The sequence below is a fragment of the Procambarus clarkii genome, chromosome 75, assembly GCF_040958095.1.
Source record: "Procambarus clarkii isolate CNS0578487 chromosome 75, FALCON_Pclarkii_2.0, whole genome shotgun sequence".
Lineage (NCBI taxonomy): Eukaryota > Metazoa > Arthropoda > Malacostraca > Decapoda > Cambaridae > Procambarus > Procambarus clarkii.
The window spans coordinates 28,855,504-28,881,466 of NC_091224.1; the positions used below are offsets into that span (position 1 = coordinate 28,855,504).

The 25,963-nt window shown below is 47.6% G+C and overlaps 1 protein-coding gene and 1 long non-coding RNA gene across 2 annotated transcripts; one reads left to right on the forward strand and one right to left on the reverse strand.

Moving 5' to 3' along the window:
• Window positions 1-159: 159 nt before the first annotated feature.
• Window positions 160-23,785, reverse strand: LOC123771767 (uncharacterized). The gene is made up of 4 exons (XR_011224719.1): window positions 23,771-23,785; window positions 2,340-2,579; window positions 2,055-2,236; window positions 160-256 (listed from the first exon to the last, which is right to left on the reverse strand). It is a non-coding gene; the product is annotated as an uncharacterized lncRNA (long non-coding RNA).
• On the forward strand, window positions 23,777-25,689 carry LOC138356908 (uncharacterized). The gene is made up of 3 exons (XM_069313442.1): window positions 23,777-24,124; window positions 24,223-24,404; window positions 25,594-25,689. Exons 1-3 carry the CDS (start codon window positions 23,792-23,794, stop codon window positions 25,604-25,606), a joined length of 528 nt encoding a protein of 175 aa, XP_069169543.1. The 5' UTR covers window positions 23,777-23,791; the 3' UTR covers window positions 25,607-25,689.
• The last annotated feature ends 274 nt before the right edge of the window (window positions 25,690-25,963 follow it).

The following is a 25,963-nucleotide window of genomic DNA, read 5'->3' on the forward strand; positions in this document are numbered from 1 at the left end:
AGCATTTCAAGCTGAAGTTTATTACTGGTCAGAGATTAAATAAAACTTAGACATTTGGGACTTTCTAGTACAGTTTTACTACCGTTGGATTTAATATTAACTTTGTTAACGGGTAACATTACATGAACCTAGAATTTTATTATTGGATGGTAAAAATAATTCATTGGATGCAGTTTATTCAGTCCAAGTTACAAAACGGTAATCTTAAATTTATTCTCCCAGCCATCAGTTCTTGCTTGGTCTTCAGTACCTATACCTGAAAAAGAATAAAAATTTTTTTTTAATCATTTTAAGCTGCAACATCGGTAGTCTACAATAGCTTCGCACCTTCCTTCTGGCAAGTCCCAGTGTCACCCAATTTTCTTCACATTCCAAGTAACTAGATACCATGGACTGTGTGCGCGTGCGTGCAAAGAAAAAAACCTAAACACACTAAACTTTACAAAATAAGCGTACGAAGTCTAGAAATTATACCCAATTTTGCATACAATTTACCGTCAGTTTCGTGGTGGAAGCCATTTAGCGTCAAGGTATTTTATCGTTTTAGAATGACAGTAAGAACAGTAAACCACGCTTTTAGAAAGATTCAGATTAAGACCGAGAACACAACAGCTCTTTTAGTGAAAGCAAGGCTATCAAGGCTAATATTTATCACAAGTGTGAACATAGAATTTTCCCCAGGGAAGTATTCAAGGATGTGGGACCACGTCCTTAAGGCTGCCAAAGCGTGACCTTTACAAAGTAATGCAAGAAATATCTGGTGGACAATAAGTCATTTAGTTCTGTATTTGTGCGAACTATTTTTACTTTCAAATACACTAATACCTTAAGCCCATGTGCGATAAATGAGAGATGGGGAAGAATACTCGGCACCCATTAGTAATCTATCTAACCAGATCCACACCCGCATTTAAGAATTTAAGATTGTGGTATAAACGGAAAAGTCAAAATTTCAGTCTTCCAGGCAGTAATAGAAATTTAGTCCAAGTGTAAAAATTCATGACCGAGCACGCAGCTTTTAGCAGTGCATACGAATAAATTTTTAATAAGACTATCACCCTGTCCATAATATTACATTTGGAAAAAAAATTCTTGGTAGGAAGGGTTACCAACTATTCGAATGATTCTTAATTAAATGTTTCACTAAATGTACCCCAGAACACTAGCAGTTAAGAAAATCACATTTATATTAATAGAAAAATTACTGCAGTATGAGAGACTACAAACAAATTTGTCTAAGCACTAGAGAAATCGCAATGCAAGTAATTTACCGATAACTGCGCAAAGTTTCCGGCACAACCGATATTAACCTAAAGAGGTTAAGCCAAGCCAATGGTTATTAGGCATTTCTTGCTCGCTTTATTGTAATGTTGCACATCCGTAGTCACTGCAGGTGGAAGTACCAACCAGGAGGCCGTGCAAAGTTTTTGCTACTATTAAACTAGTCTACTTTAACCACTAGTAAAGTTTAAACTATTGAGAGTATTTAAGGATTTCCAGTACAGGCGGGAAATTCAGTATCCAAAATGTGAAGGAAAGTTCTAAATTTAAACAATTAAAAGTATACGAGAATGCGTGTCAAGGGTTAAGACAGATCCCATTGAGAAGCAGGTTAAATATACTTCCATTGAACACAAGACTAAGTTTAGACACTTAACCCAACACAAGGGTCAACACGTGGTCGATATCTTTTCCAAGATACAGACCAAACTTAACTAGGTTTAACTAAAGGCCTGGGAATAGAGGCATATTCAAATTTGAATTCTCATCTAGTAAGTGAAACGACAATCTGCCGTAATATTGATTTATCAGTTATCCAACTGTATTAAGAGGCAATGCAAGATACGAATGAGTGAACCGGCTGAAGATTTTAAAAGTTTTGTTTTATACTAAAATTAGTATGGCAGTATTTAGATACGAATCTTTCATAAAGTGAACCTTAATCACGTTCGTTTAAAGTTTGAGGCATTTGTTTTCCAATTATTAATTTTCATAAAGAATTAATTTATTACAAATATGATCCATAAATCTACTTAAACTTCCCATGTACACACCTGTGTCTACCATAGAGCCCGTCATCGTAGTACTGTTGATAACCGTGGCCGTACGTGGGACGATACCCGTAGTTGTCCTGGTAGTAACCTTGGCCATACACTGGCTGGTACCGACGATCGTGCCAATATTGAGCCGTCGAGAAGTGCAGTAGAGCCATGAGCACCAGCAGGAGAACCAGGCTCTGAAAGCAACGTTTTAGTTAAACTACAAATCCAAAAAATTTCATAATAAACTATTAATACACATTAAATGTTACGAATAATTTAAAATCATAATACACTTACGACAAAACGCATAGTAAACATGATGGAAACACAGACAACACTGAGAGTCTCCCAAGCTGTACTGACGCTCCACAGCCAAGTGACCCGGTTATATATGCTCCGCCAACACAAGCGGGACCCCGAACAAGCCAGGCTAATGTTGGCTCCAGTCGTCTCGTTTATAAGGGTCGAAACCTCGACCACACGTCTCCACAAACCAACCAATGGCATTCACTCACAGGCAAACAAGGCAGTCAACACCTGTCGGTTTTTCGTTGAGGTGTTGGACCCATTATCTGCCCACATGTTCCCATTCCCCATTGACTCTCCAAACTTGTTAGTGGGAAGAACCATGCACTCTAAGTTTACAGTTTAATGAGTTACCAAATGTATACTTCCCAGCATCGGGCCGAGTAACATTGAAGTTCCCAAAATAATGAGGAGGTAATGAGGGACGGAACAAACAGAGGGAAGAGCCTCTCCCAGGTCAACTCTCCCATGAGGGACTCTTTGAGAGACTCCCTCAAGAGCCAGGTAGCTTTATTTGAGTTGCAGGCAAATTTATTTGAAATTCAGGAAGATTTATTTGACATACAGGTATATATACTTAATAAGCACATATATTTACTTATGTGCAGGGAGATTTATTTTATATGTTGGTTGCTTTATATATTATGCAAATAGATTTATTGTTATATAAGTAAATATATTGGGATATAGACAGAAATTTTTCAGATTCAGGTAGAATCAGCAACAAGAAACTTAGGGAAAGTTTCTTGTTGAAACTTCATAAAATAGATGAAGGACAATGCCAATGTTATGCTTATACATTGTCAAAGAATATTGGAATACATTTTCCTATTATTTTGTAAACATCAATATTATAGACTTCAATAACACGAATATATAAATATATTTTTTACAGGCATTAAGCGATTAATTTTGTAGTTAACGTTTACAAAGTTGACATTGAACAGCGAGAGCATGTAGAGAGATTTATATTTTTTCTTTTTTTTATATATAAAACTGAATAAATACAATACAAAATGTGCGCCAACGCACCATAACGGAACAGATCAAGAAAAAAACAGGGAAAGTTACACGAAAACAAAGTGGAAAACACATGAGCAAGTACATAAACAAGCGGGATATCATTGAACATAGGAACACGCACGAAACATAAAACATTTGTACAAAACAATAAGCATAACAAGTAAAACATGAACAACCAAAACATACAATCCAAACACCAGAGCGACGTAACTAGACATATAAAACCACACGTACATAATAACACCTCAAACAGAAATATTAAATACAAATAATGAACTTATACACGGTAACCGCCGACAACGGCGCTACATACCAGAAAGCCCCGAAGCACCACGGGACACACTACACACCGCGGAATATAGTAATTTACAAACTGCAGCAATATGCACCTTCCCCGCCCCAACTAAGGTACATGACAAGCACATACATCAGGGCCGCCAACCCTACTCAGGCAGGACAAGTGGCAACACACAGCATCACAACAGACAACCCAAGTACACGGCAAGACTGGGAGAATGAAGAACGGAATCGTGAGAAACCAAGGCAAAAACACAAACACACACACTCATAAAGAAAGAGGGCCAAAGCACCAAAATACAAAAAAACAGACAAAAGCACCCAGCAAAGCAGAAAACAAGCACCACAACCGGCAACCCCCCCCCCCTAATCCACATATTTCTCAGGAAAACTTCTCCAAGGATATTTGTCACAATACGTACTCCAAAACGCCCACTCCACATCGGAAGCGCCCCCAGCAAGCGAGTGACTATTGGGTCGTTGCATAAATACCGGAACATCCGCAAACACCGAAAGCTGCTGTACAGAAGGATGCACTTCAGAAGACTTCAGCGCAGAGCTCCGCTGCACGGAAGGATGGAGCACAGAAGACTGCTACACAGGAGGCTGTTGCACGGAGGGCAGAAGCACAGGAGAAGGGAGCACAGGGGGCCGCAGCACGAGGGGCTGTAGCCCACTCGGCCGAAGCATAGGTGGAGGCACCGGGGCCAGCAGCACGAAGGGCCGAGGCAAAGATGGCCATCTGCCCAGAATCCGCCATCAAAACCATAACCAACACCCACCCTGCACCCCTCACCGCAACTGTGGCGACAACCTCCCAATCGTGGGGAACCTGCAACCAGGGATACAGTAGACACCGGAGCAGAAACAGGTAACATAGCCGCCACACCACTGACCCCCTCCACCACGGGGACACCACGGCCACGTAACACTTCAGCTGCGGCGGCCCTCGAAGGCACAAGGCCATGTACTACCACAGGCGCCACAGTGGGAACCACAGGAACCGTCATCATAACCAATCCGGCAGCATCATTCACCACACCAGCTCCCACGGACACTGCCCCAGCAGTCGGAGGAGGGGGAGACACGGCAAGGTTCGGCGGGAGCAGGACGACCCGCTCCACTTCCACGAAGTCCGCGTCACCCACATCGTCAACCGGATGGTCCGTAGACACCATGGATACCTCCAGCCCATCCGCAGGACAGGACATAACATCTCTCATTACAAACGGAGTCTCTCAGGCTCTCCAACGGCGGGAAGTTCTCCTCCCGGAAGAGGTTCACTTGCCCCACACCGCCAGCAGTACAACTCGCAGCCTGGTGCACCGACAAGCCACACCAGAGTCACATACGAGGCTGACCAGCATAGAAAATCCTCACGGATAAAACCCATGAGCTGGATTGAAGAGGAGATAGCAGTCCTCAAGCGTATGACCAACATTCCTGTTCCACTCAGGACGCCCTTCCACCTACCTGAGGAGACAACTTTCATCCGGACATTTAACACGCACCCATGCTGGGCGAAGTAATGCCGCAAGAGGTCCTCAGGGAACTCAAACAGAGCCCTGTTAATGACGACATACGTGGTCGTGCCGCTCCTGTCCGAAGCAATCACTGGACCACCATCCTCAGGCAGCTGGAAGGAGCACCCATTCAGGCGCCGGACGAAATCCTGGAAGACAACCTGGGAACCGAACTTCACCACCACCCAGTAACCTGAGAGAATCTGCACACCAACCACATCCACATGCAGTAGGTCAAACAGCACCAACTCCAGTGCATGGTAAGTCGCTTGACCGGAGAATTCCAGGCCAATCGTCGATTACCGCAGGACAGGGGGGGTAATGGGAGCCCCATCACACCGGCCTACATGGCCACACCAAAAACCACCCGCAACGCCCTAGTTGTAATGGTCGTCGTTGTGTCCTTGTAGCATTGTGTTTGCTGGAAGTAGCAGCAGCAACTGTAGTGGTGGTGCTTTATTTTGTTGTAGTTCTTGGTAGTTACTGCTTACATTTTAGTGACAACAGTGAACTAAGGTTTTGATCTTTTTTGCCCTGCTTACTAGCACTGCTCTTCCTGTTGCGATATATTTTAACTTAGTCTGATTTTCAAAGTTCATGTCAAGTCTCACTATAAAATTGTGGCTGGAGGTGGCTTACACAACTTCTTCTTTCAATATTGTTGGCGTCCCGTACTGGGACTTAATATTTCCTAACATTTATTCAACTTATTTTTCTTTTCCTATTTCCATTAAGTCTGTTTTGTCCTATTTTCTCTCACTTTAAGAAGCTTTCCTTGTTCACCTTGTCCATTCCCCTCAGTATCTCGTATGACGTAATCATATCACCCCTGGACAAGAAGGAATATTATTTCTCATAACTTGTCAAAATATCGTGCAATATTTCACTGCGCCATGTTGCTAATACCAATTAATTATGTTTTCCTGACCATAGTGGTAGCTGGAAGGGTCAGCCAGTGGAGAGAGCCTTCCACTTTTCTATCGTGTTCCCTTTCCATAGAGAGTTTAGTGAAGCGCAGATTAACATTTATTCTCAATTCTTACCTGATGACCAAGTTTGTGTTATATTTACTGCTCTCACTACTCTTCCTCCTTCCTCTACTCTTCCTCCTTCCTCTACTCTTCCTCCTCCCCCCCCCCGCCTCACCGTCCGTGTTATACAGGACAAACACACCAGTTTGCTCAGTGACTCACTTTTGCATGTCGAGCGCTGCCAACCAGCACTGGAAATAGAGGCAGTTCAGGAGGAGAGTTTAGCCAGCTTTGGAACAACCATTTTTATGTTTCCACGTCTATCAGCCTTAGCCCCCCAGGCTTATTGCCATTCCCAGCTTGTCCCAGCTCTCAACTTCAACTCCCAGCCCCACACGTGTCTCAGTTTTAGCCCCCAGTTTGATATTCTCTCAGCTCCTGGTGTCAGGCCTTGCCTACTGCTTCCAGTGTGTCAGGTGTCCAAACCTTAGTCCTACTCTAGCAGTATATTTCATCCTCAGCCCTCAGCCCACTCTATCTCTTAGCCCCAGACCCCAGCCCTCTCTATATTTTAGCCCCAGACCCCCAGCCCTCTCTATCTCTTAGCCTCAGACCCCAGCCCTCTCTATCTCTTAGCCTCAGACCCCAGCCCTTTCTATCTCTTAGCCCCAGACCCCAGCCCTCTCTATCTCTTAGCCTGAGACCCTAGCCCTCTCTATCTGTAAGCCTCACCCCCTAGCCCTCTCTATCTGTTAGCCTCAGACCCTAGCCCTCTCTATCTCTTAGCCCAAGACCCCAGCCCTCTCTATCTCTTAGCCCCAGACCCCAGCCCTCTCTATCTGTTAGCCTCAGACCCCTAGCCCTCTCTATCTCTTAGCCCCAGATACCTGCCCTCTCTATCTCTTAGCCCCAGATCCCAGCTCTCTATATATCTTAGCCCCAGATCCCAGCCCTCTCTATCTCTCAGCCTCAGACTCCAGCCCTTTCTATCTCTTAGCCCCAACCCAAGCCCTCTCTATCTCTTAGCCCCAGACCCCAGACCTCTCTATCTCTTAGCCCCAGACCCCAGACCTCTCTATCTCTTAGCCCCAGACCCCAGACCTCTCTATCTCTTAGCCCAGACCCCAGCCCTCTCTATCTGTTAGCCTCAGACCCCAGCCCTCTCTATCTCTTAGCCCCAGATACCTGCCCTCTCTATCTCTTAGCCCCAGATCCCAGCTCTCTATATATCTTAGCCCCAGATCCCAGCCCTCTCTATCTCTCAGCCTCAGACTCCAGCCCTTTCTATCTCCTAGCCTCAGACCCCAGCTCTCTCTATCTCTTAGCCCCAGATACCAGCCCTCTCTATCTCTTAGCCCCAGATACCAGCCCTTTCTATCTCTTAGCCCCAGATCCCAGCCTTCTCTATATCTTAGCCCAGATCCCAGCCCTCTCTATCTCTTAGCCCCAGACCCCAGCCCTTTCTATCTCTTAGCCCCAAACCCAAGCCCTCTCTATCTCTTAGCCCCAGACCCCAGACCTCTCTATCTCTTAGCCCCAGACCCCAGCCCTCTCTATCTCTTAGCCCAGACCCCAGCTCTCTCTATCTCTTAGCCTCAGACCCCAGCCCTCTCTGTCTCTTAGCCCCAGACCTCAGCTCTCTCTAATCTCTTAGCCTCAGACGCTAGCCCTCACTATCTGTTAGCCCCAGACCCCAGCCCTCTCTATCTCTTAGCCCCAGATCCCAGCCCTCTCTATCTCTTAGCCTCAGACCCTAGCCCTCTCTATCTGTTAGCCTCACCCCGTAGCCCTCTCTATCTGTTAGCCTCAGACCCTCTCTGTCTCTTAGCCTCAGACCCTAGCCCTCTCTTATCTGTTAGCTCCAACCCCAGCCCTCTCTATCTCCTAACCTCAGATCCCAGCCCTCTGTATCTATTAGCCCCAGACTCCAGACCTCACCATCTCTTAGCCCCAGATACCAGCCCTCTCTATATCTTAGCCCCAGATACCAGCTCTCTCTATCTCTTAGCCCAAGATCCCAGCCCTCTCTATCTCTTAGCCCCAGACCCCAGCCCTCTCTATCTCTTAGCCCCAGACCCCAGCCCTCTCTATCCCTTAGCCCCAGACACCAGCCCTCTCTATCTGTTAGCCTCAGACCCCAGCCCTCTCTATCTCTTAGCCCCAGATCCCAGCCCTCTCTATCTCTTAGCCCCAGACCCCAGCCCTCTCTATCTCTTAGTCCCAGACCCCAGCCCTCTCTATCTCTTACCCTCAGACCCCAGCCCTCTCTATCTCTTAGCCCTAGACCCCAGCCCTCTCTATCTCTTAGCGCCAGATACCAGCCCTCTCTATCTCTTAGCCTCAGACCCAGCCCTTTCTATCTCCTAGCCTCAGACCCCAGCCCTCTCTATCTCTTAGCCCCAGATACCACCCCTCTCTATCTCTTAGCCCCAGATACCAGCCCTTTCTATCTCTTAGCCCCAGATCCCAGCCCTCTCTATATCTTAGCCCCAGATCCCAGCCCTCTCTATCTCTTAGCCCCAAACCACAGCCCTTTCTATCTCTTAGCCCCAAACCCCAGCCCTTTCTATCTCTTAGCCCCAGACCCAGCCCTCTCTATCTCTTAGCCTCAGACCCCAGCCCTTTCTATCTCTTAGCCCCAGATCCCAGCCCCTCTCTATCTCTTAGCCCCAGATACCACCCCTCTCTATCTCTTAGCCCCAGATACCAGCCCTTTTCTATCTCTTAGCCCCAGATCCCAGCCCTCTCTATATCTTAGCCCCAGATCCCAGCCCTCTCTATCTCTTAGCCCCAAACCACAGCCCTCTCTATCTCTTAGCCCCAAACCACAGCCCTTTCTATCTCTTAGCCCCAGACCCCAGCCCTCTCTATCTCTTAGCCCCAGACCCCAGACCTCTCTATCTCTTAGCCCCAGACCCCAGCCCTCTCTATCTCTTAGCCCCAGACCCCAGCCCTCTCTATCTCTTAGCCCCAGACCCCAGCCCTCTCTATCTCTTAGCCCCAGACCCCCAGCCCTCTCTATCTCTTAGCCCCAGACTCCAGCCCTCTCTATCTCTTAGCCCAGACCCAGCCCTCTCTATCTCTTAGCCCCAGACCCCAACCCTCTCTATCTCTTAGCCCCAGACTCCAGCCCTCTCTATCTCTTAGCCCCTCACCCCAGCCCTCTCTATCTCTTAGCACCAGACACCAGCCCTCTCTATCTGTTAGCCTCAAACCCCAGCCCTCTCTGTCTCTTAGCCCCAGGCCCCCAGCCCTCTCTATCTCTTAGCCTCAGACCCCAGCCCTCTCTTTCTCTTAGCCCCCAGACCCCAACCCTCTCTATCCCTTAGCCCCAGTCCTCCCTATCTCTTAGCCCCAGACCCAGCCCTCTCTATCCGTTAGCCCCAGACCTCTCTATCTCTTAGCCTCAGACCCCTGCCTTCTCTATCTCTCGACTTTAGACATGCCCTTCTTTATCTATTGGCTCTTAACCCAAACCTTCTGTATCTCTAAAGTTAGGACTTCAGTCCTCAACATGTCTCAGCTGCAGATCCCAGCCCTCAATATATCTCAGCTCCAGACACTAGCAAGCTCAAGTTTGGCAATATTCAGCGCTGTTGCTCAGCTTCTGGGGCGATGAGAAATGAATAATTCAGTCGTGAGATATTCAACCTTTTGATCGATAGGGAGACGAAAGTCTGGAAAAGGGATCCCGGTGGTACAGTCGGGTGTGTTCTCGACTCACAATCCAGAATTCCTAGTTCGAATACCGGGACAGAAATGGTTGGGTGCATTTCATATCGTCCAATGCACCTGTTCACCTAGGAGTAAATGGGTACCCGGGAGTTATTCAGCTTTTTTGTAGGGTTGCCTCCTGGGGGGGTAGGGGGGTTGGTCAGTAGTTCGCCCCTGTGTGGGTGGGAGACCTCGATATAAGCATAACAAGGACATATATTTATATAAACTGGCTGCCTGCCCCCGACACAATGAATCAATAATAATAATAATTATTATTATTATTAAAACACTACCAATGAAAGAAACGTCTCCAGAGATATCATTGATGTAAGTTGATGTGATACACGTTCTCTCGATTGATAACTCGGAAGAAGATGCAACTGCCTTTAGCAGCCCCCAACAGCAATGCAACAGCATGCCCCCAAGCAACCCACCTAACCTATCGATGCTGAGCCATAGAAAACGTCAATATTGCGGTGCTGTAATTTAAACTAATCGTCGACTTTTGCAGCGGATTGGTCGATTCTTAAAGGAAAGGACGCGAGGCTCCTGAAGGCTGCTTATTTCCTTCTCCGAGGTACAAGGAGAAGGCAACACGGCACTTCGCTTACCACATGTAAACCCATTCCCTGAGAGTGACAGTGCTTACAGCAACTAGTTGGTCCATGGTACACAAAAGGACTGTTACAGCCAACAATGTCACGTTAGTTCTGGCAATTTTGTAAACGTCACGAAATTCCAATAATAAACCAAACTCAAACATTCTTTGGCCAATGTATAGATTATATGTGCTATACTAGGCTCAGGACAGCGAATATTTGACCAAGGATTGCTAGGTTAGGTTAGACTAGGTTAGTCTAGGCCTTGCTAGGTTAGGCTAGGTTAGGTTTGGTTAGGCTAGGTTAGGTTAAGTTAGGCTAGGATCTTTGGTTACTTTTCATTTCGTTTAGTCCGCCTTTTGGGTAAATTCAATAATATAAAACGTATGCGTTTGGAAATCCAACAGTCCATTTTGGAGTGTTTGATCAGATAGTTGCTATATGTTTGACAGAGTTGATATTCTTGCTTCAGGTTTGACAGAGTAGACATTCTTACATCAGGTTTACATTCCACTTGTTGGCCAGGAGCAGTGTTATACTTCCAGACACGAGTCCTACCCGGGCAATCGAAGCTCCTTCTTTCAAGAATCGTCAAATCATTGACCGCAAGTCAATTGATGTGTAAGAGAAGGAGAGATACCTGGTATGAAGATGTTTAAAGCTAGGTAACGTGGAGGAGAACTACTGGATGCGCTCTTCTGCACTCCAACACCACATCTAGTCCTCTCTCGTCGATAAATTCCATCATGGAAGGTTCATGATAGATGATCTTGATGGAACCATCATGGTTCCATCACGTTCAGCAGTCTTGTCCCGATCTTGTCAGGAGTCAGCCACTACCGAGTCTCTCACAGTTGGGTCATATTTCTTGTGTGAATCTAGACTTTAATGAACTTCATTAATGATTAATGACACTAATCTTAATACTAGAGAAAACGTTTGAATATCAGTAATTTACAGTATTTTCTACCATTATACAGCGAGGAAAAGTGCATTGTTCTTTGGCAAAAACAAAAATATCGTATTTTGGGTGCAGCTAGGCTAGCCTCGAATTTGTGTCAATGATTTTTAGTAAATTGCATGCCATCAATTTGACCATTTACTGCGTGTAATTGTTGTGAGTTGATATCCAGTGAGACTTTACTTTTGTATTTACCCTTTCTGAAATTATATAAGGTGTGGCCTGACCCAAGTCGGGCATGTATAGTGGTGTGTAGTTGACGAGGACATAATGGGGTAAGAAATCGTCCATTAAAGCTATGTTATTCATATTCGCTACTTCCGGTGGCCATGTCTGTATATTCATGTCAAAATAATCATTTTCTTTGGTGTGGGTAGACATTGCCGGTATTTTCGATTGAGTAATATATTGCAGATTTATGATGTTGAGTCAGTGTAAGTCTTAATGAAAATTTTTCCAATATTTTCCTTAGTATAATATAAAATATTAGACACTGCAAAGTTTCAAAAAAATAAAATTAACTGCAATACTTTACCTGTAATAAGAATTCATGATGTCATACTTCTTCATCCCCTTCGCCAACACCAGCTGCACTCTACCAACCCTCTGGGATGTCAATCCTCCATCAGGATTGAGAGAGACAAAGATAGAGATATACATGTTACATTCACTTACCCCATGACAAACCCCGAGGAGGATTAATTCACCCGCAACAGGTCAAGGCTGAGTTTCAAGACTGACGGCGAACAAGTGAGTATCTGTCCCATTCATTTTTATACTCATTTTATACAAAAGGAGTGCTCGCCTGGCTCTGGGCGGAGGCGGACGTGTCGCCTGTGAGCTCCTGGTTGTTGGCTGGTGGTAGTTTGTGTTTGTGAGCGGACCCTTGGGGCCGTGGCGGCTGGAGGGATTGCGGCCCCCCTTCATCTCTGTGAAGCGGAGGGATACCATTGGACTAGAATTTACTGGCCCAGCGTCTTATCCGGCAGTTGAGATGGTCATGATTGACATGTTGGGGTGGATGTGGCGTCTGTGTGCAGCGTTCAACTTGTGTCCGGGCATCGAGCTGTTGTGAAATTCTGCTCCACGGCTGTGTATCGTGACTTTGTGGACCGCTATGACAGGAAGGACATTTACTCTGCCTGAGGGTGGTGGTTCAGTGGAAGTGTCGGACAGGTGCAGTGAAACTACCTATGTGGCAGTTCATGGTGCTCCCTTTGAGTTCCCTGACCCCCTTCTCCAGCGTCACTTTACCCGGTATGGGCGGGTTTTGAAGTGTCCGGATGAATGCAGTCTCCTCCGGCCGGTGGAAGGGTGTCCCGAATGGGACCCCGCACTGTGGCGTTGCACTTGAAGGATCCCATCCCTTCGTCTCTCTTGCTTCTGGGCTTCATGGTACGCGTTGTTCTATGGACGTCAGCCCCGGACTTGTTTCCGGTGCGGATTCTCAGGCCATCAGGCTGCGGGTTGTGATACGAGCCGGGTTGGGCCTGTGAGCCTCTTCAGGAGGACGACTTTCCCCCGTTGGTCCCGGACCTGTCGAAGGGTGCTGCTGTGGTGAGTGCTATTTCCCCAGTCGTCTGTTGCCCCGTTGCTGGTGTCTGATGCCAGCCTGGATGTGGCTGTGGGTGTCGGAGTGGAAGTTAGTGCATCCCCGGCTCCCGCACCTCAGCCACCCCTGCCTGCCTTGTCTCCAGTCGAGTCTGCAGATGTTTCCTGTGGTGTGTAGTCTCGTGCCCCCAGGTGTCAAGGCTGCGCCCCGGCCTGTACTGTCTCCGGCAGCTGTGTCTTCGGCCTGTCGACGAGCACGCTGTGAGGTCTCCTGCGGTGTATAGTTGATGTGGCTGCTGTGATGTGATCGTGCTCTGCGGGGAGTTTGCGCAACCATGACAGATACACACATGTTCACCGTCTGTCTTGAAACTCAGCCTCACCTGTTGCTGGTGATTTTTTTCTTTTTATTTGGGAAACACAAATACAACAAAACAGAAAAGCATCAACAAGCATCATTCATATGTACGAAGCAAGAAACACACTGACAAACTGTAGAACAAGAAAACACAAACAAAAGTCATACAATACACAAAATGGAATGATAAACACAGGTAACAATGAAATACAGTCAGAAAGGAAAAAGCACTTGAGCATTATAACTGAACCATAACCAGGCAAGAAACACATGAAAAAATAACCCATATCACCTGGCTCATCAAAATAAATAAATAAAGCAATACAAAGCAAGAACCACACACACAGTTAATCCTCGTCATATTTATCCAGATAGAAACGATGCGGATACTTCTTCCTGTAGGCATCCCACTGAGCCCACACCTCTGCAGACGCGTTAACGTGACCACGTGATCCCCGCAGACGATGCATGAAGTCACGAACATCCAGCTCGGCGCCCTCCACCACGCAGGGGGTGGGGGGGGGGGGAGGTGGAAATCATGGGAAGAGTCCACACAGAGCTCTTCGGAACAGACGGTGGAACCACATGGGACTGAAGCACAGGAGCCGGCCGGACACGGGGCGGTAACATAGTGGGCAGAGTCGCAGGGGACACAATCACAAAGAGCGATGGTCCAGGGGCCGACACCACAGAGGGCAACATAGTAACAAAGGGACGGGCTGAGCAGAGGCCAAGCCGCACAGCGGTTGGCATCACCGAGGGCATATGCCCGGAAGGCACAGACATGGACGCCAGAGGCGCGGGAGCCGCTGGAACAGAATCTTTCTTAAGAACCAGCACAAAGTCCCCTCCCTCTCCAACAACCTCGGCCGGTGCCACAACCTCCCAACAAGGGGAACACCAACCAGGGACGCAGAGGCAGCCGGAGGAAACACCGGACCAGGGCCAGGCGACAATCCCACCACAGGACCCACCACCCAACACGGCCCACAGGAGCCGCAGGCACTCCAACAGCATCGCCCACATCATCATCCACAGAAGACGAACTTCCGAAGTCCCCAAAATCCCTGACGTCAGCCCAGGCCTCACCACGAGACGGAGACAGACTCAAAGCTCGCCGCGAACGCTTGGACACAGGTCGTCGGAACTATCATCCCCGCCAAAAGGCACCCTTAGCAGAACCTCCGGTCGGATGCGCAATTCCATGCAGCGTACGATCAGTCAACATCGGAGCCACATCAACTCGGGGAACAGGGCCACACACCGCAGGAGACATCACAGCATGCACGTCGACTCGGGCTAAAGACACAACTGCCGGAGACAGTACAGGCCGGGGCACAGCCTCGACATCCGGGGCATGAGACCACACACCACAGGAAAACACATCTTCAGACTCGACTGGAGACAAGGCAGGCAAGGTGGCTGAGGTGCGGGAGCCGGGGGATGCACTAACTTCCACTCCGACACCCACAGCCACATCGAGGCTGGCATCAGAGACCAGCAACGGGGCACGACACGACTGGGAAGTATCACTCACCACAGCAGCACCACCCAACAGGTCCAGGACCGCCAACGGGGGAAAGTCGTCCTCCCTGAAGAGGTTCACAAGCCTCGACCCGGCTCGCATCACATCCCGCAGCCTGATGGCTCGAGAGTCCCCACCGGAAACAAGTCCGGGGCTGACCCCCTCCCTCCCATAGAATACGCGTACCATGAAGCCCAGAAGCAGGAGAGACGAAGGGATGGCCTCCTTCAAGCGCAGCGCCACAGTGCGGGTCCCATTCGGGATACCCTTCCACTGCCCGGAGGAGACTGCATTCATCCGGACACTCGAGACCCGCCCATACCGGGTAAAGTGACGCCGGAGAAGGGAGTCAGGGAACTCAAAGGGACGCACCATGAACTCCCACATAGGTAGTTTCACTGCACCTGTCCAACACTACACCGAACCACAACCCTCAGGCAGAGTAAATGTCTTCCTGTCATAGCGGTCCACAAAATCACGATACACAGGTGTGGAGCAGAATTTCACAACAGCTCGATGCCCGGACACAAGTTGAACGCTGCACACAGACGCCACATCTACTCGCAACATGTCAATCATGACCATCTCAACTGCCGGATAAGACGCTGGGCCGGTAAATTCTAGTCCAATGGTATCCCTCCGCTTCACAGAGATGAAGGGGGGCCGCAATCCCTCCAGCCGCCACGGCCCCAAGGGTCCGCTCACAAACACAAACTACCACCAGCCAACAACCAGGAGCTCACAGGCGTTTATATGCGCCTCCGCCCAGAGCCAGGCGAGCACTCCTTTAACATAAAATGAGTATAAAAATGAATGGGACAGATGCTCACTTGTTCACCGTCCGTCTTGAAACTCAGCCTTGACTTGTTTGTGGGTGAATTAATCCTCCCCGGGGTTTGTTATGGGGTAAGTGAATGTAACAAGTATATCTCTATCTTTGTCTCTCTCAATCCTGATGGAGCATTGACATCCCAGAGGGTTGGTAGAGAGCAGCTGGTGTGGCGAAGGGGATGAAGAACTATGACATCATGAATTCTTATTACAGGCAAAGTATTGCAGTTAATTTTATTTTTTGAAACATTTGCTGTGTCTAATATTTTATATTATACAAAGGAAATTATAGGAAAATTTTTCATTAAGACTTACACTGACTCAACATCATGAATCTGCAATATATTACTTAAACGAAAATACCGGCAATGTCTACCCACACCAAAGACAACTGATTATTTTGACATGAATATACAGACATGGCCACTGGAAGTACCGAATATGAATAACACAGCTTTAATGGACGATTTCTTTACCCCATAATGTCCTCGTCAACTACACCCACTATACATGCCCGACTTGGGTCAGGCCACACTTTATATATATTCACAAAGGGTAAATACAAATGAAAGTCTCACTGGATATCAACTCACAACAATTGCACGCAGCAACTGGTCAAATGATGGCTCGCAATTTACTAAAAATCATTGACACAAATTCGAGGCTAGCCTAGCCGCACCCAAATACGATATTTTTGTTTTTGCCAAAGAACAATACACCTTTTCCTCGCTGTATAATGGTAGAAAATGCTGTAAATTACTGATATTCAAACGTTTTCTCTAGTATTAAAACTAGTGTCATTAATCATTAATGAAGTTAATTAAATGTTAGATTCACACAAGACATGTGACCCAATTGTGAGAGACTCGGTAGTGGCTGACTCTGACAAGGTTGGGATAAGCCTGCTGAACGTATTGACCTTCCATGATGGAATTTAGCGACGTGAGAGTACTGGATGTGGTGTTGGAGGGCAGAATGAGCGCATCCAGTAGTTCTCCTCCACGTTACCTGGCTTTGCAACTTCTTCATACCAGGTATCTCTTCTTCTCTTACACATCAATTGACTTGAGGTCCAGAATTTGACGATTCTTGAGAGGAGGGAGCTTCGATTGCCCGGGTAGAACTCGTGTCTGGAGGTATAACATTGCTCCTGGCCAACAAGTAGTACGTAAACCTGATGTAAGAATGTCTACTCTGACAAACCTGAAGCAAGAAAGTCAACCCTGTCAAACCTGAAGCAAGAATGTCTACTCTGTCAAACCTGAAGCAAGAATGTCTGCTTTGACAACCTGAAGCAACAAATATCAACTCTCAACATATAGCAACTATTTGATCAAACACTCCAAAATGGACTGTTGGATCTCCAAACGTATACGTTTTATATTTTTGGAATTTAGTCAAATGGCAGACTAAACAAATGAAAAGTAAGTAAGTAATTATCAAAAGAAGGCACCAAACCAGGAAGGCTATGTAGCACCATCAAATGTGCACAATAATCAGAGGGCGCTAAATATCACCAAGGATGCCAATACGGGAACAAAAACGCATAAGGCGAACGATATCAAAAGTATCCGAGTCACCAAGAATTCTATTGAGGGACAGGTGACCGCGAGGGGCGGTCGGAAAGCAAGACACACGCTCGTCCTGGAATTCAGGACATTCAAGAAGGACATGCACGACCGTAAGAGGGACAATGCAACTAGGACAATAAGGAGCAGGGCGGCGCTCCATCAAGTGACCATGGGTTAAGCGAGTATGGCCAATACGCAACCTTGCCAGAGCTGTTTCCCACCGCCGGTTACGGTGGAAGGAGGACGGCCATGAGGAAACACAACATTTAAGAGTACGTAGTTTGTTACCAGTAACAGACGACCAAGAAGCCTGCCAACAGGTAAGGACTGAGGAATGGATAACCGGGTAAAAGTCGGTATATGGAATACCTTTACGAGAGATGGGACGAGAGCGGACAGCTTCCTTGGCGGCAGCATCCGCACGCTCATTTAAACACACACCAATATGGCTGGGAACCAAACAAAACTCAACCGACTTAAATTTACTGTGAACAAGAAACAGCGAATGCTGGATCTCGACAACTACTGGATGAACCGGATTAAAGGACCCGAGAGCCATGAGGGCACTACGAGAGTCAACAACAACTACAAAGGAAGACTGACAACGAGAAAGCAGGAGACGAAGAGCATAGAGAATAGCATAAAGCTCCGCTGTAAAGATGCTAGTCTCCGGAGGTAAGCGACACATATAAGTGCGATCAGGAAAAACAACAGAGTAGCCAACACCATCCGCAGACTTAGACCCATCAGTGAAGACAGAAACGGAGCGGGAGTGAGAAGAAAAGTGCTCGAGGAAAAGGCGTTTTAGAACCGTAGGAGGGGTAAAAGCTTTAGTGATACGGGTCAAGGATGTACAAAACAGCGGAAGAGGGACCCTCCACGGGGGCAAACAAGGAACAACACGAGGAGAAACATCAGAAATACGAACGGAAAGAGAATCCTGTAGGCGAGATAACCGGACAGAAAGAGGGAGGTGGTGAAGAGGAACAGGAACCGCAGGAGGGGTAAAAGTTAAAGCACGACAGAGGCGAGAGGAAGGATGTTGCAAGGACCGCGCAAGATAGCGAAGACAGTAGCGATCACGGCGGTCCTGGAGAGACAGGAAGCCAGTGTCAACATACAAGCTAAGGATGGGAGTCGAACGAAAGGCACCAGAACTGAGGCGCAACCCAGTATGGTGCAAAGCATCAAGACGGCGAAGAGTAGAAGGAGAAGCAGACGAGTAAGCAGGGCAACCATAATCGAGCTTAGACAGGACGAGAGAGGAATGTAAAGTAAGGAGAGTGCGCCTATCTGCCCCCCAAGAAGTATGGGACAAGACCCGAAGGAGGGTAAGGGCCTTAGAGCACTCAACACGGAGGTAAGAGATATGGGGAGACCAAGACAAACGAGTGTCAAGGAATAACCCCAAAAGCTTCGCGGAATCTTTGTATTCAATTGGATGACCATAAAGTGACAAAGAGGGACGAAGAACGACCCGTTTCCGCGTAAAAGTCATGGCACAAGTCTTAGAAGTAGAGAACTTGAAGCCATGATCGGTGGCCCAAGACGACACGGCATCAATTGCAAGTTGAAGCCGGCGCTGAAGGAGAGGCGAATCATCACCCTGACAGCAAAGGGTAAGATCATCGACATAGAGGGCGGAGAAGACACCAGAAGGAAGAGAGGAAAGAAGACCATTGAGGGCAACCAGAAAAAGAGTAGTGCTCAGAACACTACCCTGGGGCACACCTTCGTATTGCTGAAAAGAGGCAGAGAGAGCGGTACCAAGGCGCACCCGAAAGGAACGACGAGAGAGGAAGCTGCAGAGAAAGAGAGGGAGATGACCACGAAGGCCAAAAGAATGAAGTTGAGATAGAATATGATATCGTCAAGTGGTGTCGTAAGCCTTTTCCAGGTCAAAAAGGACGGCAACAACGGAGGTCTTCGCAGCAAAAGCAGTACGAATATAGACCTCCAAGTTCACCAGGACATCTGTCGTGCTGCGGCACTTGCGGAAACCAAATTGAGAAGGGGAGAGGAGGTGATGGTGTTCCAGGAACCACATCAGACGAACGTTAACCATACGTTCAAAGAGTTTGCAGACACAACTTGTGAGAGCAATAGGGCGAAAGTCCTTAGGGGAAGTACCCAGAGACCCCGGTTTGCGAACAGGGAGGACAACGGCATCGAGCCAGTCCTCAGGGACTGACGACGACTCCCAGATCCGATTATACAGACTCAGTAAATACTGAGACGTGCACGGAGGGAGATGGCGAAGCATCTCATAATGAATACCATCGGAGCCCGCCGCCGTTTAACCGCAGAGGGCCAGGGCAGAACGAAGTTCAGAGAGAGAGAAGGGATCATTATAGGGAAGCCGAAGATGAGTGCAGAAATCTTAAGGACGAGACTCAAGGACAGGTTTACGAAGAAGGAAAGATTGGGGAAGATGAAGACCAGACCTAACAGAAGAAAAGTGGGAACCCAGTTCGGAAGCGACCTGCAACGGGTCCGCCACAAGAGTATCATGGAGGTGAAGGACCGGTGAAACATCGGGAACGAACTTACCCGCTATCTTGCGGATACGCTTCCAGATCTGGGTCAGAGGGGTTTCGTAATTGTCTCGTAATTGTCTCGTAATTGTCTTTCGTAATCTTATGTCTCGACGTAATTGTCGAGACATAAGATGCCCAACATTCACGTTTAGCCGTACGGATGGCCCTACGGGCCACCGCACTCGCTTTCCGAAAGAAAAGAAAAGAATCGGTCGTCTGCCTACGGTGGTGCCTCTTCCAAGCTGCACGCTTACAGCGGACAGCCCGAGCACAGTCCGCATTCCACCAGGGAACGCACTTCCGTGGACCCCGAGAGGAAGAGCGAGGAATAGAGCGGAGGGCAGCGTTGAAGACAGTGTCATGAAAAAGGAGGAGAGCGCGAGAGAGAGGCAGAAGGGAGAGGTCAGAGAGAGCAGCACTGAGGGTAAATAGGGTCCAGTCTGCCTAAGCAAACTGCCACCTAGGGAAAGAGAGGGAAGGGCGAAAAGAGAAAAAGGAAACAAGGATGGGGAAATGATCACTTCCATGGAGGTCATCAAGAACCTGCCACGTGAAATCTAAGTAAAGAGAAGAAGAGCAGAGAGAAAGATAAAGACAAGAAAGGGTGCGAGTCCGAGAGTCCAAATGAGTGGGCTCACCAGAATTCAGAAGAGACAGGGAAGAAGAGAGGAGAAACGGCTCAAGAAGGCGACCCCGGGTATTCGTCAGAACGTCACCCCAAAGAGAATGACGACAATTGAAGTCACCCAGCAGGAGCACAGGCTCCGGCAAGGAGTCTAGGAGGTGTTTCAAATCAGGATAAGAGAGCGGGACACTCGGGGGGAGATAAATGGAACAAACTGTGTACCATTTCCCCACGAAGATACGAGCAGCAGAACAATGGAGAGGCGAAGGAAAAAGTAAAGGAACAAAGGGAACATCAGCACGAATCAAGAGAGCAGAAGAATTAGAAGCCCCAGCAATGGCTGGGGGGGGGGGAGAGAAAGGAATAGCCACGAAAACGACCAGGAGGAGCACCAAGCACCGGCTCCTGGAGACAGACACAAAGGGGCGAAAACCGCGAAATCAGAAGTTGGAGTTCGAGGAAATTGGCGTAATAACCTCGAACGTTCCATTGAAGAATGGACAACGACGAGAAGAGAAAGGACAAAAACAGAGAAAAAGGAAGAAACAAAGGCAAAAGAGCAACAGAGTACGTTAAAGAATATCAGGGTCGGGATCAGGGTCAGCAAAGTCAAAGGTTAGGGGGCATGGGTAAACTGAGCAAAGATGGAGGGAAGGAAACGGGAGAACAGATCAGAGGTGGGCGGGCGGGGTCCGGAGGAGGAGGAGGAAGAGGAGGAGACAACGGAGAGGAGCAGTCAAGGACAGCAGCAGGAAGAGGGGGGTAGAAAGAGGGGAGCGCACCTCAGCAAGGGCAGCAACCGAGAGGGAAGCGAGGGTTAAAGAAACCTCCATAGCAGGAACAGGGGGCGCAACCACCGAAATGGGAGGGGAAGGAGCGAGAGAGGCAGAAGTAGGGGCCGAGGAAGAAAGCAAAACCTTCTTACCCGCCGGGGAGGAGGAAGGAGAGGAGCCAGGCTTACGCTTCTGACGTAAAGAGACAGGTGTCCCAGCAATCACGTACTGGGCAACGGATTCTAGCGTCTCAACAGGAGAAGCTGAACGAGAGCACACATGACGGCCGTTTGGAGAGCGATGGACATCAGCCCGCACCGACAGGCGGCGGGGAGAGTCAAGAGACGGAGGGGAAGGATGGGAAGGAGGAACGGAGGGAGACGAGGAAGACGACACAGGAGACACGACAGACCGAGTAGAAAGAAGGGGAACCCCAGACAGAGGACCAGGAGGTGGATCCTTCGGGAGAGAACCCAAAGGAACAGAGGAGGGGGCAATGGGCTTATCAGGGTCCAAGGCTCGGAAACGGTTGTGAGTCTGAGGAAGGCGGGAAGGACGAGGAGAGGAAGAGCGCAACACGCGAGCATAAGAGCATAAGGCGGGAGCCGGCGAACCTGGCGTCTCGCCTCAAGAAAAGATAAACGCTCCCGGTGCTTCAAGTTGAGGACGGCTGCCTCAAGCTTGTAATGGACACACGCACGAGAGAAGGTAGGATGGGCCTCACCGCAGTTGAGGCAACGAGCCTGGGGAGAAGTGCACTCCGACTTAGAGTGACCTTCGCCACCACACAAATTGCAGAGAGAGACAGTCCCGGAGCAGCGGAGGGCACCATGCCCAAACCTCCAGCACTTGTTACAGAGCCGAGGAGAAGGAATGTACTCCTGGACAGAGCACCTGGCACCAGCAAGAATGACAGAGGGTGGAAGGGTCCTACCATCAAAGGTAATCTACACAACCCGGAGGGGTTGACGGCGACTACCACGAGGGGGACGAGTAAACGTGTCCACCTGGAGAATAGAATGGCCCTGGGCAGCAAGGATATGTCGAATATCGTCGTGGCAGTCGCGCAGGTCCCAAACACCGGTCGCAACATGGGGCGAGAGCAGAATAGTGCCAACACTGGCATTCAACTGAGCGTTCTTCGAGACCCGAACAGGGGTCTCGCCAAGGCAGGATAAGGCAGCCAAGCGGGAAGCAGCATCCTGAGAAGGAGCAGCAACGACACGTGTACCGAGACGAGTGGGGTTGAAAGTAATGGAGGCATCCACAGAATCAACGAGATGTCGATGGAGGGAGAAATCGTCAGGAGGCACAGAATCAAGAGGGAGGAGATCAAAATATTTGGCCCATGTAGCGGGACCAAACAAGGCTTGATAGGTAGCAGAACTGGAAGGAATCGAGCGAGGGCGGCCGTGACGAGGACGGCGGTAAGAATCCCCAGAGAGAGAGGGGTTAAAAGGCGCAGTAGTTACAACTAGAGATGGAGCCGCGCCAGGAGACGAGGTAGTCACCACTGAGGGCTTGGGGCTCGACCCAACCACAGAGGAGGGAGGGGAGCCAGGGGAAGGAGTCAGAGAGGCCACAGGAGGAGCAAGGTCGGGGCCCAATGCAGCGGAGGCTACAGAGCCTGGTCTTCCAACACGGACTGACTCGGGGGCTTGGTCGCCCACCCCACGAGCCTGAGAGGGTACAACAAAAGCATTCAACGACATAGGTACGAAGAGTGATAAATTCATCCACGAATGTGCCCCCATACCCACCATGGAGCCACAATTAGAGGCAGGACACCCAACAGGAAGCTATCGCCGATCATGCCGGGGCCCCCTAGGGGTGCGTCGTGAGTATACGCCCCACAAACGCCACCTTAAGAACCGTCAGTCCGTCGAGATCGGGTTTAGCGACGAAAGGGGGATTGACAATAAAAGGTTCCCCTCGCTCGAGACGTTGGGTACTACAGTTCTACGGGTGCAAGAGTATGCCTCCTCAAGCACCCGGGCGTCAAAATAGAAGAAGTCCAAAGAAACAATCCAAAACAAGCAAAAGGTCGGCAGGAAACGACAAGCAGATAGGAGAAAAGGGGGAGAAAAACGAAACATAATGAAAAAGGAAAAGTGATCCGGCACAATTAGAGAAGACAGCAGCAGGAGTGCAAGGCCAGAAAAGGACAGAGGACTGTCCCACGGAGCATGACACTCCGGCAGCCGTCCACAAAGCCCCCTCACGACGCCAACGGGCTGGATGGGGAGGGGGAACCAGCATATAAAATAAATCTACCTTCACATATGTAAATTTACCTGCGTATTAAGTATATCTACCTGTATGTCAAATAAATTTGCCTGCATCTCAAATAAAGCTACCTGGCTCTTGAGGGAGTCTCTCAAGAGTCCCTGAAGGGAAAGTTGACCTGGGAACGACACTCCCTCTGTGAGTCCCTCATGGGAGAGTTGACCTGGGAGAGGCTCTTCCCTCTGCTTGTTCCATCCCTCATTACCTCCTCATTATTTTTGGAACATCAATGTTACTCGGCCCGATGCTGGGAAGTATACATTTGGAAACTCACTAAACTGGAAACTTAGAGTGCATGGTTCTTCCCACTAACAAGTTTGGAGAGTCAATGGGGAATGAGAACATGTGGGCAGATAATGGGTCCAACACCTCAACAAAGAACCGACAGGTGATGACTGCCTTGTTTGCCTGTAGCAGAATACCATTGGTTGGTTTGTGGAGACGTGTGGTCGAGGTTTCGACCCTTATAAACGAGACGACTGGAGCCAACATTAGCCTGGCTTGTTCGGGGTCCCGCTTGTGTTGGCGGAGCATATATAACCGGGTCACTTGGGTGTGGAGCGTCAGTACAGCTTGGGAGAGACTCAGTGTTGTCTGTGTATCCATCATGTCTATTATGCGTTGTGTTGTAAGTGTATTGTAACTTTAAATTATTCGTAGCGTTTAGTAAGTATTAATAGTTTTTGAAATTTGTTTAATTTACAGTTCAAATAAAACTGTTTTCAGAGTCTGGTCCTACTGCTGGTGTTCATGGCTCTACTACACTTCTCGACAGCTCAATATTATCACGATCGTCGGTACCAGCCAGTGTATGGCCAAGGTTACTACCAGGACAACTACGGGTATCGTCCCACGTACGGCCACGGTTATCAACAGTACTACGATGATGGGCTCTATGGTAGACACAGGTGCGGAGATTTGTAGACTATTAAATTTGTATCGTATACATTTTCATAAATAGAAATATTTAAGTGATGGGCTACTAGAGAACTTAATTTCTGATAACTCTAGACTGTAACTTGATTAACCTGAATGTTCTGGAAAAATTAGTTTAAGTGCCATACTAAATTTAGTATGAAAGTGAACTTTACAATCTTGAGCCAGTTTAATCGTTAGTATCTAGTTTTACTTTTTTAAGGGTCTAGTCAATAAAAGGCTAGACAACCGAAAACGCAACTTTAATAATGCGGCAGATTGTCGTGCTTCAAATACCTATTGCATGGAAAAACTTCAAAAGTTGAAAATACACATCCGTTTGTGCAAGGACTTTAGTTTAACCTGGGTGCTAATTTAGTTTTTCTAAAAAATGCAAAAGATTTCCCTTGTGTTGGTTAAATGTCTAAACTTAATCTTGTTAATTGTATGCATACACATTGAACCTACTTTCTCAATGGGTCTGTTTGGACACGTGTTCTCGTGCACTTTTTGCAAATTTAGAAGTTTCCTTCAATTTTGGACACTAATTGAATTTCCCACCTGTACCAAGTCTTAAATTTTCAGTCTGTCCAAATAGTTAAAGTAACTTGGAACTCTGGTCCAAGTATCCCACTGGGACTCTTGGGGAAGTGTCGCATGGTCGGCACTTACTCCAGCAATGCTTAGGGGTGTGGAGCGCAAGTAGCTAAAAATCATTAGCTTGGCATTACCTCGTTTACAAGGTTCATTTCTATTGTGACAAACTTTTATTATCGAAAAACGGTTGCATCGAAATTTCTTTCTATTAAGTAGACTAATTTGTTTGCCGTCTCCCTTACTGCAGTAACTAAAGTGTCTATTAAATGTAATTTTCTGATTTTCTTCACTGCTGGTGTTCTAGGTATAGTTTGTGAAATGTGACTTAAAAATAAGTTGGTAAGCCTTCCTACCCGAAATTGCTTAGTTGTTAAAAGTAAAATTGTGGGGAGGGTAATAGTGTCTTATTCAAAATTTAATTTTATCTTGTGCACTGCTAAAAGCTTGCAGCGCTCGTTCATAAATTTTGAAGACGGTACGATAGTATTAGTGTAAACTGGGGATCGTTAGTATGTAAGAGATGTGCAGTGGCGCAGCTACAAGAGATTTGCCAAAAAATTATATATATTTTTTTTTTTTCCCCAGGTATAGGTACTGAAGACGCAGAACTGATGGCTAAAAGATAAATTTAAAGGAAATTACTGCATTGTAACTTTCACTGAATAAACTACTTTAAATTGATTGTATTTTAGTACTCCAATAATTAACTTGTACGTTCATATAACTTTACATGTTAACTAGGGTAATATACTATGGTAGTTAAATATGTAAAACTGAACTTAAAGTACCAAACATCTCAACCTTTTAATCTTTAAAGTAATAAACTTCAGCTTGACATGCTTAATCTACCATCCCCAAAACTAATTGTATGTCTAAACATCTTAAATGTTTAACAAAGCTACATCAAGTCGTTATTGACGGCCTTCATAGTATTTCGGGTACTACTTCGAATAAG